The 14167-nt window shown below is 40.6% G+C and overlaps 1 protein-coding gene across 2 annotated transcripts in view; it reads right to left on the reverse strand.

Annotated features, from left to right (window-relative positions):
* Positions 1-13788, reverse strand: part of LOC137870218 (guanine nucleotide-binding protein G(q) subunit alpha-like) — a 28587-nt gene extending 14799 nt beyond the window's left edge. For both annotated transcript variants that reach the window (XM_068707252.1, XM_068707253.1), the window contains exon 1: positions 12545-13788. In XM_068707252.1, the coding sequence (XP_068563353.1) occupies positions 12545-12680 (136 nt within the window). In that variant the 5' untranslated portion in view covers positions 12681-13788. The remainder of the gene's footprint in view (positions 1-12544) is intronic.
* Positions 13789-14167: the final 379 nt, after the last annotated feature.

A 14167-nucleotide genomic window follows, 5' to 3' on the forward strand; every position in this document is an offset into this window, starting at 1 on the left:
AAACCCCCACAGATCCCTCACACACTAACTTCTCCAAGAGAGCTTCCACCGCTGGATCTGGGTCTTTATATGGATATAGTCTCAGTTTTGTATACTGTAGTCATCAAGTATAGTGGAACATTCAGAAGACAAGGCAGGTAGTGGTCTAACCCAAATTCAACTTGTAGTCTCACTATGCAGCTCTCTTTCCAGAGCATACCTCCTCTGTTCCACCCACCTATTGTCTTCCTCTACCATCACTGATCTCCATCTCACTTCTCTCAACACTCCAGTCTGAGTCACTGCAGCGAAACGTATTCTCTCCGATTTCCATCTTTCACTCGTGTCTTTGTCCTGCTGAACCCAACTGGGGCTGCTACAAACTCATTCTCCCTATGAATTCATCTAAATATGACTTTTTCTGCTAATAGAATTATTCTCTAGATTAAATTATGTGTTAAAATGTATGAAGTGCTCATCACAAGTTAAAAGATACCATGTGATGCCAAATTGCTGACATTATGTTGTTTGAACAGATGCGTAACCCAAGGATATTTGATTTACATCAGCAACGTTTTGTATGAACGTTTTAAATTTAAACATAATCTAAATACCCACACGGACTGTGCCTGCAGACCATATATGCTGACAAGCCATGCATGCACACACCCAATAATGTAGCATAAACAGAAGTTAGTTTGGTGTGTTAGCATGCTAACATTTGATAGCTAACAATAAATCACAAAGTACAGCTGAGGCTCATGGGAAGGACCATATCTGAACACAATTTCACGGCAATCCCATCAACAGTAGGCTAGTTTAAATATTATGGTCTGGACTGATGGGGGCATGCGGTAGTCTACAGCCTCCAATAGTGACCTAACAGTGAAAGGAGGGCTGCACACCGCTCGTAATGTTAACGGCCACATTGTGTAGACAGAACTCTAGTGGCTGATTAGATTAAGGAATGTGCTTTGTGCGATAAAGCACAGCTGGTATTGCCGAGACAAAGTAGCCGAAATGTCTTCCGAAAGGATGACAAGAGTGAAGTTTGACCGTCGCTGACAGAAGAGCACAGTTGAGTGTACAGTGAAGGAGTGCCTCCAACCAGACAGGATCTCTCACTGTGGAAAGCAGGTCAGGCAACATCGGAGTTTCCCCTTCAGACAGAGTCCGTCTTTGAGAGAGGGACATAAATAGCGATTGTCAGGACACGGCACTGGAGAGTTCACTTTCTCATTGACTAAAGAGCTGTGGAGAAGGGAGGGTGTTACTGGGATGTGAGGGCTGAAGAAAAGAAAAATACAGAGGCTACATCATATTCTATGCTTTCATAATTTCCAAGCAGAGAAATAACAGGAGTTAACAGCTTTGTTGTTTAATTGTGTATGTGTTCCTGTGTGTTTGTATTCTCCCCAAACACACAACCAGAGGAGAGGGGACATGCCAAGCCAGGGTCAAAAAGGACAGAGGGCGTTATACTCCGAACATATTGTAAAGCCCCATGAGGAAAAATGTGGGATTCGTAATATTGGGCTAAATAAATAAAAAAATGGAGCCGTCTTGCAGGCATGATCATCTTTAACTCAACAGATCCCATTGTTCTCCGGCCTAACTGGAAACCCCAGCAGAAGCATTTATCACGGACAAGCTACTGTACGTTCACTGGAGCTACTCCTGAGGGGGCAATGCTAGTTGCCATGGCAACTCCTGTCCCGGACTCATAAATACATGACCGAAAACACACCAGCTGATCGGCTTCAGTACGTCTCCACAGAGCCCAGGCAAACATGCAACTTTAGCGTGCTTTCTTTTTTTTTTTTTAATCCCACAATGTCCTCAGCCAGCACTCTACTCTCAGCCTACGGGCATTAAAATGTTATGAGAGCAAATACTGGACACAAAGATTTGAATCTTAAAAAAAAGCATATTATTCTCTTCTGAATATTGGAGATTGATGAATTTGTGAACCCTAAAAAAGTGTCTTGAATTGCACAACTTTAAATCAAATATTGAAATTTTAGAGGGACAGTTTACCCCAAAAACTGAAATAAATATATTTTTCTTCTTAATTGTAGTGCAACTCATCAGTCTAGATTGTTTCATGTAAGAACTACGGTCTCTACATGAAACTGCTCACAACAAGGTCTGTGGATTATCTTGAGTAACCCAGTCATGATATCTGGAAAGAGACATTGCTCTTGAGAATTTCAAATGTTTGTTTTTGGCGCTTTGAGCACCACAAGCCAAGTGTCATATAGTCTGATTATATTCAAGAGAAAGCAGACATCTCGACAAGCCGATATCTCCAAAACCAGGCAACTCACACAAAAACAATCTAGATCACACTACAGGTCAAACATCCTCTGATTCAAGCTTTTCAAATGTGAATATTTTCTGGTTTCTTTACTCCTCTATGACAGTAAACTGAATACTCTTGAGGACGTCATCATGAGCTATGGAAAACACTGAAACTTCATCGTTTTCAACAACAACAATGCAACAATAAAAATGTAAAAGATGGGTATGATGGAATTATGTTCTATCACGTTAGAAAATAAAGGGTTGGCATGCCCACACACAAACTCATAACACAGCTAAAAAAACACTGTTGAAATACTGGCACTCTACTAATAAATTGGGGTATAGTACCTTTTTTTAACGGCAGGACGGGTATCGCGATACCATTCAAGTATCGGTATACCATGCAACACTAGACCACTCATTCTGTTAAATAACCATTACCTCAAAGAACAAGAAACAGTATCAGAAACAGATCCGTTTGATTGAGTCGGGCCAGCTGGAGACATCTCAGCTGTGGTTTACATGAAGAGCAACAACTCGAAGCAGAGCTTGGCATCCACGTTGAAAGGGAAAGAACAAAAGAGTCGAGGAGACAAGAGGGAAAGGAAGGAGGTGCAAAGTGTCACAGAGTGGTGGAGAAGGGAGCTCTAAGTAAATGATTCCTTAAAAGTGGACATAGCTTCAAACAGGAAGCCATGTCCACTTCAGCTCAGTGTTGGGGAAAGGTTTGCCGAAGGCCTGTCTGACTACAGGAACTGAATGACTGAATGACTGTCTAGTGGCTCTTTTCGCCCCCAGGAACTTCTCCGGGAACATTCTTAGGAACATTTTGACTGTAGGAGCAGAGTACTGAGTTTAGTTTCAGCATTCAAAAAGGTTCCCGCTCTCTTGGACCAGAACTATTGGGGTTAATATCATCAATTCAACAAAACCAAGTTTCACGACATCAACTTGCACCAACTGTATCAATATTAGGCAGTGGGGGAAAGTAATACAATGCATTCAATTCAGCACTGCACTTACAATGTTATGGTACTTGTACTTTACGTGAATATTTCCATTTCAAAAGAACATAATGTACTTTTCATTCCATTTCTATGACAGATACCGACTAGTTACTTTGCAGATTGAGATCTCACAAACTTATCCTACAATGAACTTATGAGGTCAGTTTCTATGATACGCTGTCACATGTTTAAACAACATTCATGTAATGGATTTCCCCTACAGAGCGAAAGAGAGTCAGTGAGCCTGGGGAAACTGAAACATACAACCAGGTGCCAAATTAAACATCAAGTGTTTGAGTGTTGGATCACTAACAGGCTGAACCACCAAAAGATTCAGTGATCCTTTAACTTGTCTTGTTGAATCAATGCAATTTGTACGTCATTAAAACAGAAAAGTACAGGAAGAAAACAAATTCTGGCTCTTGAGATCTGGTGGAAACACAAAAATGAACTAAAAGCTAGACCCAGCCCAATGTTGCCAACTCTTGTCTAATGAAAGTAGCTAGCAGCACTAGCTCCAAAATTGCTAAATCTAGCGACAAAATCACCAAGTCGGCAATTCTGACAGCCCGTCCCTTTAGGGCTCCTTCGAGTGAGAGTTTGATTAATTCATTACTGTAGGGATGTCATGAGAACATCAACAAATACCACAAAAATATATATTTTTTTAAGTATACCATTCCGTGCTTAAAGGAACTTTCCGATCACTTGTTACTCAAATCCTGAAACGTTTTTTTTCAAAAGCCTGATTCCAGATCCACAGATTAAAAACACCATTTGGGACCTAGAGTGTCACAATACTTGGATTGCCATATTGGCAGATGCTTCAGTGTGCAGCTGCTATGAATACAGTAACCCCTGCATGCTTGAGTAGAGTGTGTGTGTGAGAGAGATCAAAATTGTTTCATATTCATTTCCCATGTCACTGTTCCTGTCACGAGATGGAAGCCCTCCACCCCCACCAATCCTCCTCCCATGTATAGATACGAGACCACATGGGACAGAAAAGAAAAGGAAATTAGTAATAGGTGGAGAATAACAACACTATATTATAACATTATTTCTGCTTTCCCCATTCTTATAGTGGAAAAAAGGCCCGATATTATCAGCCAAAACTTTATCCGATTAATCATTTGGTCTATAGAAAGTCAGGAAATAGTCTTGAATTGCCTTGTTTCGTCAAAACAAAAAGGTCCAAAACCAAAGTCTATTAATTTTACCATCATTGAAAACTAAGGAGCAGTGTTTAGGATCCAGTGGCATCTAGCAGTGTTGGTTGATTAAAACCAAATGAATACTTTCCTAGTGTGTCATAAAACTACCGAAGCCTTCAGGTAAAAAAAAAAAACCGCAAAAGAGCCAGTGCTCCGTTTGTCCTTTGAGGGCTACTGTAGAAACATAGCAGAGCAACATGGCAGACTCTGTGGAAGAGGACCCGCTCACGATGTAGATATAAAAGAGCCTCATTCTAGTTTATACCCTAATGAAAACATAGTTATGAGTTTTACATATTCCCTTTCTTGTCATGTCATGTTCCTGTTCGTTAAAATTAAAAAAACACATCCATCTCCTCGTTTCAAATGGAAGCAGCTGGACTAGTGGGCACCAGGAACCGATTAGACACCGCATACGTCAGGGCTTTTACAACTACGTCTTCATCTACTCACTTCAAAGACGGTCTGAACAGCATCTACGCTGAGACAGAGAGAGGGGGGCAGCGAGCACAGGATCTCTACTCCAGTTTTTAGATCATTCCGAGCATACTTTTCCTTCTAAAGCACTTCCATGTCAATTCAATCATTTTGCCTATTTTGGTTCCAATTTAATGAAAATAGTTGTACTGGAAGAGCAGAATTCCCCACTGTACAGAGGTTTTTTGCTGCAGTTCGCAGTCCCTCAACTAATTGTGATCCGTCTTCAACTTCACTTCCTTGTCCGAGGTTCCCTGTGTAAACATACAAAAAGAACTTTGAAGCTTTTTGTCCTTTTAGGTATCCAGACCGGTTTGATTTTCATATTCACACATAGGCACTCAACTGATAAAACAAGCGCTACAACTTATAGATGCGTCATTTAAAAAAAACAAAAACAACAACAACATAATAAACATTTGTCTTAGACTCGCAACCATCTACCATAGACCTCAGATATGACTCAAGACATTGAGCTATAGGAGACGGCTTTAACGGGACCATACGTGTCTATAATAAACGAGCCAGACAGGCGGCGACATGAGAAGCACCAGGCAGTCTCTCACAGGTTTGACTGCCACATAACTGCCGAAACTCTGGGTGTGTCAACATCGGTTTGCTCAACCAACAGAGCCGCCAGACAAACAGTACAGAACTACGAACACCTACTTGTCTTGCCTTCATACCACACTGTGAAACTCCATTTTTCATCTAGCGGGAACAGAAGCTCGGGGCTGCACACAAATAGCTCTAAAGGATGGTTGGGATGGCTGCTACAGTACAGGTATACTTACACTACAAGGGCTAGTATACATTTCATTACCATAACAAAACTACTTTAGGAGCAATGAAATTCAGACAGCGGCTGGCAGTACCACGGTTTTGTCTTCTGCAGCTCACGTTACTGCAGTTTCTGAGAACTACGATGGCCTGCAGGTAACGTAAAGCCACAAAAGCCCCTCTCTGGTGTGTGTGGTTTGTCCGTTTTGGGCTACTGTAGAAACATGTCAGTGCGGACTCGGTGAAGACGACCCGCTCCCTATGTAGATATGAAGGGCCCATTTTAAGCAAACGAAAACCCCCAAAATTATCTTTTAGGTGATAAATGAAAATATAGTTATAAAAATTATTCCATTTCTGCCAATAAAAAAACCCTAAATCCTAAACATTGGCCATTTAAGGTCAGATGGAATTTCTTCTTACTTTCATCTGCAGCATTTTTCACAGCAGGGTACATTCATTGATATGAATGGGGTGGTCAAAAAGAAAATAAGCCTTTCTCCGTTAAATGCAATGCAATTGAACAGCAACACACATTATGTCCCTCAAAATGACTGTTAAGCTTTAAAACAGCTTAAACCAGAAGACTGCATTAGCTTTTATCTTGTGTGTTCCCTAATAAACTGACCACAGAGTGAACTTAAGAGTTAAAAACCTGACTAACTATAAAGATAGTTTTATGACACACTGCTTTAACTTAACTTGTCAATCTTCAACATGCATTGCGTTGTGTATAAAGAGCCGTAATATCACATTGGAACAAACACATTTCCGTGAAGGAGACATGTGAAATCTTCTACCATACCTGGATAACTGAACCTGGCATTATGGTGGATTAATCAGCAACTATTTAGATAATCTATTCATTGTTTCAGTGAACTGTAGGGCAAAAATGCCAAATATCATCTGGTTTCAGCTTCTCAAATGTAAAGTTTTGTTTTTTCTTTTGTCATATGTGACAGTAAATTTAATGTTTGAGTTTTGGAATGTAAAACAAGCAAATTAAAAATAGACATCACAGTGGGTTTGAAGCAAGGTTCTTTTGCACAATTTTGGAACATTTCATAGAAAAAATACTATTTACGTTAAATTAAATATGGCAGTGAAAAGTAGCAAAGCATAAAGCAAATGTAAATCACTTATTAATCATCACAACTATCACTAACTGATTTTCTGCAATAAACTGGATGAGAACTATAAATCACCTAATGTTCACCAGAATAATAACAACGTTAGACCACCAAGGCAATGCTTCCTGTTGACAGGAAAATGGCGCCACACAAGTCACATTGGGTCAAGAAATAAATAGATGTCCTGGCAGTAATTTATTGAGCAGCATTATGAAAATGTATTCAGTATCCCACTGACAGCTGTGATGTACAGCCAGGTTGAGAGGGTTTATTCTGTTTAGACACAATTTATTGCTAAGTGGAACAGAACTGAAAGTAGATGAGACTTTCATGGCGGATAAAAAAACAACAACTATTTCAACATAAACCAATATGTATTTGTCTAAACTAACTGGCAAGTCACTTGGCACAATCGCACACCAGGTCAGGCTGCATGAGTCCAGCAATTTGAGATTTTCTTGGAAATAAGCTCACGTGGGTGACGATTAGCATTATCCACCTTGGCTGAGAGTCAGTCAGCGTTAGACGTACAGTGGTGGGAGTGAGGATACAAGGAAGGGATCTGCCAACTCTGCCTTCAGCAGCGCTGGTGCGCCCGTGAGGATAGCTGGGTACCACAGGGCAGTCCAATGACGGCCCACAATGCCGCTGTTCATACATACATACTCTGTCAAGTCTCTTCTGGGTCACTCTATCCTCTCGGTGTGTGGGTTGTTCATCTGTACCGTCTGCAATTTTGTTAGTTCTACAAAACTCTGCCATGCCTGCCGTTACCTTGGCAGCAGCTAACAGGGATCCAAATAAATATGGCCAACACGGGGCTTATCTGCTGGGCTTACTGAAAGACTTACTAAGAGAAACCATAATAGGCGTAGGTAGGCTCCATGCATGAGACATCCTTGGGTGTTGCCAAAAAACAAACACTCATTAACCCAGATACTACCGGCCTGTTTGAGCGGTGTGCACGTTGACAGATGAAGTGTGTGCTCAGTGTGTGTGTGTGTGTGTGTGTGTGTGTGTGTGTGTGTGTGTGTGTGTGTGTGTGTGTGTGTGTGACTACCATTTCAATTATGAATTCAGGTAAATATCATGTGTGGCCCGAGGCTTTAGCTCGTTCAGGTGTACAGAATGTTGTCCCGATGTCGTGGACTTAAACACCGGCTCGTAGCCGCTGATAGGCTCCCCTGTAGCGCTGCATTTAAAACAGAGAAAGGCATGAGAAAAATCCAGGTAACAGTGTTTAAAATGACAAAAATTACTATTTTAGCTCACTTCATCCTCGAAAAAAAACCAAAACATTTTTATATGTACCTGATGAACCAAAAACAACGTATGAATAGGTATGCTGAACCTTTAGCTTAAACTTTGCATAACTTTGTTATATTGAAGCAGCTATAATCAATATTTTATGAGCAATGGATTACATTATATGTATGTGACAGTGGTCATTCATAGTGATGAGCCCACAGATAATGATCACCTGACCAGCTCTACGTAGCATCTTTTCAGCTCATTGTTTTGTTTTTATGGAGCAACTTCACTGTTTTGGTTCAGTCTCACTGCATTGGGTCATTTTCAGCCGCAGCAAGCAGCTGTTTTTGGCAAGGAGCTTAAAACTCCCCGTACACTAGCTGCTCAGCACCAAACAGCAGACATATGCAATTAGCGAGTAGCTGTTGAACGTAGTAGAGCATTTAGCAACTAAGGAGGGATATTTTCTACAAACATGACTCTAAAATAATAATTATGTATCTGCTGGACATGAAAATAGGCAACAGGGCTCAAGTTGTAGCTCACAACTAAATTCACTGACTGGTTGATAAAAAAAAAATAATTTAAAAAGCTGTAGCTGTCTCGATTTTGACTGAGGGGGCTTCACAGTGCAAGACTGTAAAAAGTATATAAGGCTGAAATATTTTGATCTGATTGCAATCGACAATTTAATTGACATTTTTTTAAAAAAATGTAATTTATATTTAATTTAAAATGGTATTTCTCTGGATTTTTGTGATCAAGAGACACTATGTTGCCTTTCTGGTTAAAAAATGATGAGCCACGACAATTCAATTGTCAGAGACTGGACCTCAAATGTACACAAGATTGACTTGACAAATATTGAGATTGTAAAATGCTTTACTCGAGACAATATTAAAATAATAGTGTGATTTTCTTGTAGGAACCACAACAGATTTAAGTCAAATTCTCCTGAGTTGCCTGCTTAGTAACAGGGAAGGACAATAAGAACACAGAAGAAGAAATATGGAGCATTTGTGCAGTACTGCATTAGTACACGTTTTACAGGTTTTTCATTCATACGAGTGACTTAACCTTCAGTCAACAGTGGATGCACATTGGAGAAGTTAAAGTGACCGTCTCGAGTCGCTGTTTGCACACGATGCACAAAAGCACTTTCACGTTAGAGCGACATACTTTCCTGTTATGTATCAAGTTTCTTGCTACAAAAGAAATACTTATGATAATAATAATAATAATAATAATTCTGAGAATAATATATCACAAGAACATGAAAGTATATTGTCATCACGAGAATATACTTTAGTGTGCACCTGCCAATTTCAGTTAGTTTGACACAGTCGCACTAACAGTCATTAACATATTTGGAAAAAAAAGGTCCTGTACTGAAGACAGCTCACAAAGTGGTGTTGTTACTGCAGCTCCCTGGGCTCCGGCTGTACACATTTAATTACTTGTGACTTTCATTAGATACAGCTGACCCTGGCTCCTCCTCAGCCGGCATTTCTACCATGTACTAGCTCACCACACTGTGGAGGAATGCCAGCTGGAATAATTGCCTCTGCTTTAAAAAAAAAAAATGTAAAAATCGTAAAAAAAAACAAAAAAAACACAACAATGCTCCTTAAAAAGGTCACAAGTCAGTATGTCACAATTTAGAAGAGCATGACGATGAGAGTCAGAGCAACACCCAGGTTGTATCTTTCCAGCTGAAAACCGAACTATTTGGTTACAGCTGCAACATTAGTGAGCAAATCACCAAAACTTTTTTGTTGAAGTTTGTTATTTCTTTCCCCAATTTGTCAAACAGTGAATTTAAGCAGTCACAAGCCATTGGAGAGAAAAGACTGAAGACGCGACATGCAGCCAAAAACATAAGAAAAAGCTGCACTTTGAGTGAAGGTCTATAAGAAGGATCAAAGAGGTCCATAATAGGTTCCAAATGAAGTGAGACAACCAGAGTGCACCATAACTCACACTGTAGTGGCTAAATAGTGCTTGGATCATTTTCACACAAGCTTCAATAATTTGACAGCAGACTCCCACCACAAGCAGAAAAAAATAAAATGACTCCTGCAATTTGTACTTTAGCATTTTCAACGGGTTGCGAGGACAGAAAAGGGATTTCTTCCAAATCAATCTCTTTGAGTGAGTCACCATCCCAGGAAAAGAAGGACAATAACAATATGTCGCTACGCCAACAACACTTTTATATTTCTAATCAATGTTTGGCAATATGTTGGCCAACTGAATCAACAGATGCCTTTTGTGTGTTGCCAACCATTATTTATTTTTTTTAGCTATTTTTCAATTAGAGAAGGGGTGCTTTGATATCACGTAGCACTCAGTCACACTGACACGTCATATTACCGCTAAATATTAACAGATTCCAGTAGTTTGATATCTCTTACTTTATATTAGTTACATAACTTATCATAGACATATCTGGTTTATTATACATATACTGACAATGACTAACTACGGTCTTGTTAACATAGGAACTGGTGGCAATCAATATTTGTAAGACACTCTTACTTATTCAACAGCCAAATATGATTAGTATCCATGAACCCCAACAATAAAATCTGTAATTTCCCAAATACTAGGCTAATGGTTGCAGTAATGCACCTGAAGCTGCATGTCAACGGTTAAAACCTCCGAACAAAAAATAACTTTCAACTTCAACATTATTGTCCCCAAAAAGTGAAATTTGTCTTGCAGGTTAAACACAGAATAGACTTCTACATAAAATATAGTCAATACATAAAAAACATCATAAAATATGACATATGCAAAAAAACTAAAAAAACAAGCAACTCACATTCTCACTTTTAACTACAACAGGTTTGCTTAATAGCTAGAAATGATTCATAATCTATAAACACTTGGATGAAATGCATGCAAGATTTAATTACGAGAAACAAAACTTTTGTCGGGAACATCGTCCTCACGGCTCTCACACACCCCTCTTCCTCAAACATGCAGATCAAATAGCGCTGATCAGGGATCAGATGAATGCAACAACAGCTTGTTATACCTTCTGTACGACCACATGTTTGGAAATGACTGGAGCCTCTTTAAAGAGAATGACTGCTAATTTCACTGCATTTCTGTTTCATTGAAACTTTAACGTACCACTTACTGACGCAGCTAAAAAGGTGAAAGGAGCAAAGATTACTTATGCATGTTGGAGAATCGGGTGGATTTATACCTGTTCAACATCTGGCCAGATTGCTCAAGCCACCGCCCATCCATTTAACAATGTTAACTTAAGATATGTTAAGATCTTATCTTAAGTCCCACTGCAGTTCCATTTGTTTATATATACACTGCTATCCCTTTCAATGTTGGATGTTATTGCAGATGGGAGTGCATACTTATAAAGCCACAAAGTGTGAATTCAGTCACTTGTGACAACAAACCACAGAGTTCCTGAAGAGTACTCTGTGTTATTTCCCCGAGTGGGACACCTCAGTGAAGGCCTTTTCTAGAACAGACACCAAGAGAATGTGGTCTCTCTTGTAGTAGACTTAATTAAAACAAACTCTTAATCTGTATTCAAGCCATCTTTAACAGGCAGATAAAACTACGGCAATGTGGAAGGCCACTACAGGAAGAAGAGCTGGTTGTGAGAAGCTAAACTTAACTAACAAACATGTTTGTATTCAGGAGGATAGCCATGTATATTCCTGTGTAATTTAATGGAGTTGATTTACAGAAAGAGACTTAAAATGTTACAACCCATTTTCTTATCCTGTTTGAGTCTATTTGTGTTTTGTGAGTTGCAGCAAAGTCACAAAACAGCCAAAATGAAGCCGGAACAACCATCTGATGAAGTTGAATACATGAAGTGACGACAGTCTCCTGCCTCCGTTATCTTGTGAGGGGTCGACTGACTTGTCATGAACCTGACGATGTCAAAAGGGCTTTTAATTAGGCTGTGGAGGCAAAAGAAGCAGGAGAACCGACCCAAGATGGCAGCTATGAACACAGCAGACAGCATGTTGGTGTAAATGTCATTCATACATTAATAAAACACATACATACTGTATATTTATACACATTGCATACTACCAAGCTTCCTGAGTCAATGGCTACTCTTAGCTCCTCCACTACTACCTCCCATCAGAATTTTTAATTTGCATATCGCTTCACATACAAATCCTGTGGTGACCAGGGAAATGTGGCTCGTGCAATTGTGGGTGCAGTGTTTTGCATGCAAAACCTTTACAATGCAATCAAATCAATAGCTCAGGCACTGTGTGTGTGTGTGTGTGTGTGTGTGTGTGTGTGTGTGTGTGTGTGTGTGTGTGTGTGTGTGTGTGTGTGTGTGTGCATCAAGAAGTAGCGAAGATGTGCAAATGTCCAGCCAAGGTGAGACAGTCTCCGTTAGACTTACCCAGCAGAAGAAGCTTCAGCTCCCGTCTTGCGTCCCTCTTGTCTCGCCGGAGTTGTTTCTCGATCTCAGAGTTGATTCGTTTGGACTCCTTCGCCTCTTCACTCAGGCAACAAGCCATCATGGAGTCTAAAGTCATCACCGCATGAGCTGAAAAGCCCGTCTGACAAGGGGGCCGCCGGGCTACACCTCACACTAAAGTATCGGAGAAATGAGCAACAGTCCCGTTTTTGTCAACAAGTTATATCCACACGCTGAATAATGGAGCTCGACAGGCTCTTGGTGCAGAGTCTGGTCGTCTTGTTTGTTGGCGAAACTGCTGTCAAGTGTCAAATATTTGACAGCTAACGTCAAAGTCTTTAGTAGATCCTCAGGCTACAGGGACACACAATGTGCAATGCAACATGTCAAATATCTCAGATGACTACAGAACGCCTAAATAACAGTTTTATTTGATGCTCTTTCACACAAAAAAAAAGAGCTGAAATTAGTTAGGGTAACGTCAACTAGCTTGTAGGCTAAATGCTTGCTAACGTTATAACCAAGCTAACGTTGACAACTTGATGGATTGTCAGTGTTAACCAATACGTTAAAGCTAGTTAACTAAGACCGCAAGTCTAACACAATCCGGGTTTTTATTCCAAATTACCACCTTCGGTCCCAGAGACAGTGGGACAGTACTGGCTGCCACATTTGTACAATCCCTCTGCTGGTCGCCCGGCCGAGTACAAGGCTAGCCGCCCAGAAACCTACACTGTACGCCCGCGCAGCGACGATGAGCGCCCGTGAAAACTGTCCATCTACCGAACTAACAGTCAGGCGAGCACGCTGCAACAAGGCACTCGACGGACGATGACCGTTGTGGCAATCCGACCGAAAAAATATCGCTTTAAAAATTGCGCTCAGAGCTTGTTATCCTCTTGCAAGAACCGAGACACCAAAGTGACCAGTGTGGTGGCTAAATGGGAAAAGGCTAATTGTTAGCTAGCTAGCTAGGTTAGCTCAGCTAGCCATCCCTGGAAAAAGCAGCCAACTGGTAAAAAAAATACCCAGAAAGCTCTGCTTGACAGAGGACCTTTATTGTGTTAAAATAGTGTTCTCCAAAAGACTTCGCCAGGAACAAGCCCTCAAAATACCCAACCGTATATTTGACAGTCAAATGGACCCATGTAGTCCGTGCATTTTATCGCTCCTGGTATTCTTTTTTTTTTTTCTCCTGGTGGTGGTGATTGCTCTTCGTCACACACTCCTCAAGCCCCGGTGTGGCGCTGCTGCTGACGTCGCTTGGGATATAATTGATTGACAAGATGCGTAGCGAATGAGAACAGAACTTGTGGGCGTTTTAAGGCGGGTCTATTGCCGGACGGTTGACTTCCTACGTTTGCTTGAGAGGACACTCTCCTTTCGGAAGGCGTGTCAGCTGGAAGCAACAGACGTTTGGCTGGACGGGCAACGCCCATCTCTCCTGTCAAAGACCAGTACCTCATCCTGACCGTTCCAGATGTTGAAGCTCACGAACTGAAAAATATATTCAAACATCTACCTGCAAACAGAGAAGTGACGTACATTTACTAAATCAAAAGCAGAATCCGGTTTTATTGCCAAGTAGGTTTTTTACATAGAAAT

This window comes from Cebidichthys violaceus, unplaced genomic scaffold (genome assembly GCF_023349555.1).
Source record: "Cebidichthys violaceus isolate CVI_PGR_0920_01 unplaced genomic scaffold, fCebVio1.0.p SCAF_13, whole genome shotgun sequence".
Lineage (NCBI taxonomy): Eukaryota > Metazoa > Chordata > Actinopteri > Perciformes > Stichaeidae > Cebidichthys > Cebidichthys violaceus.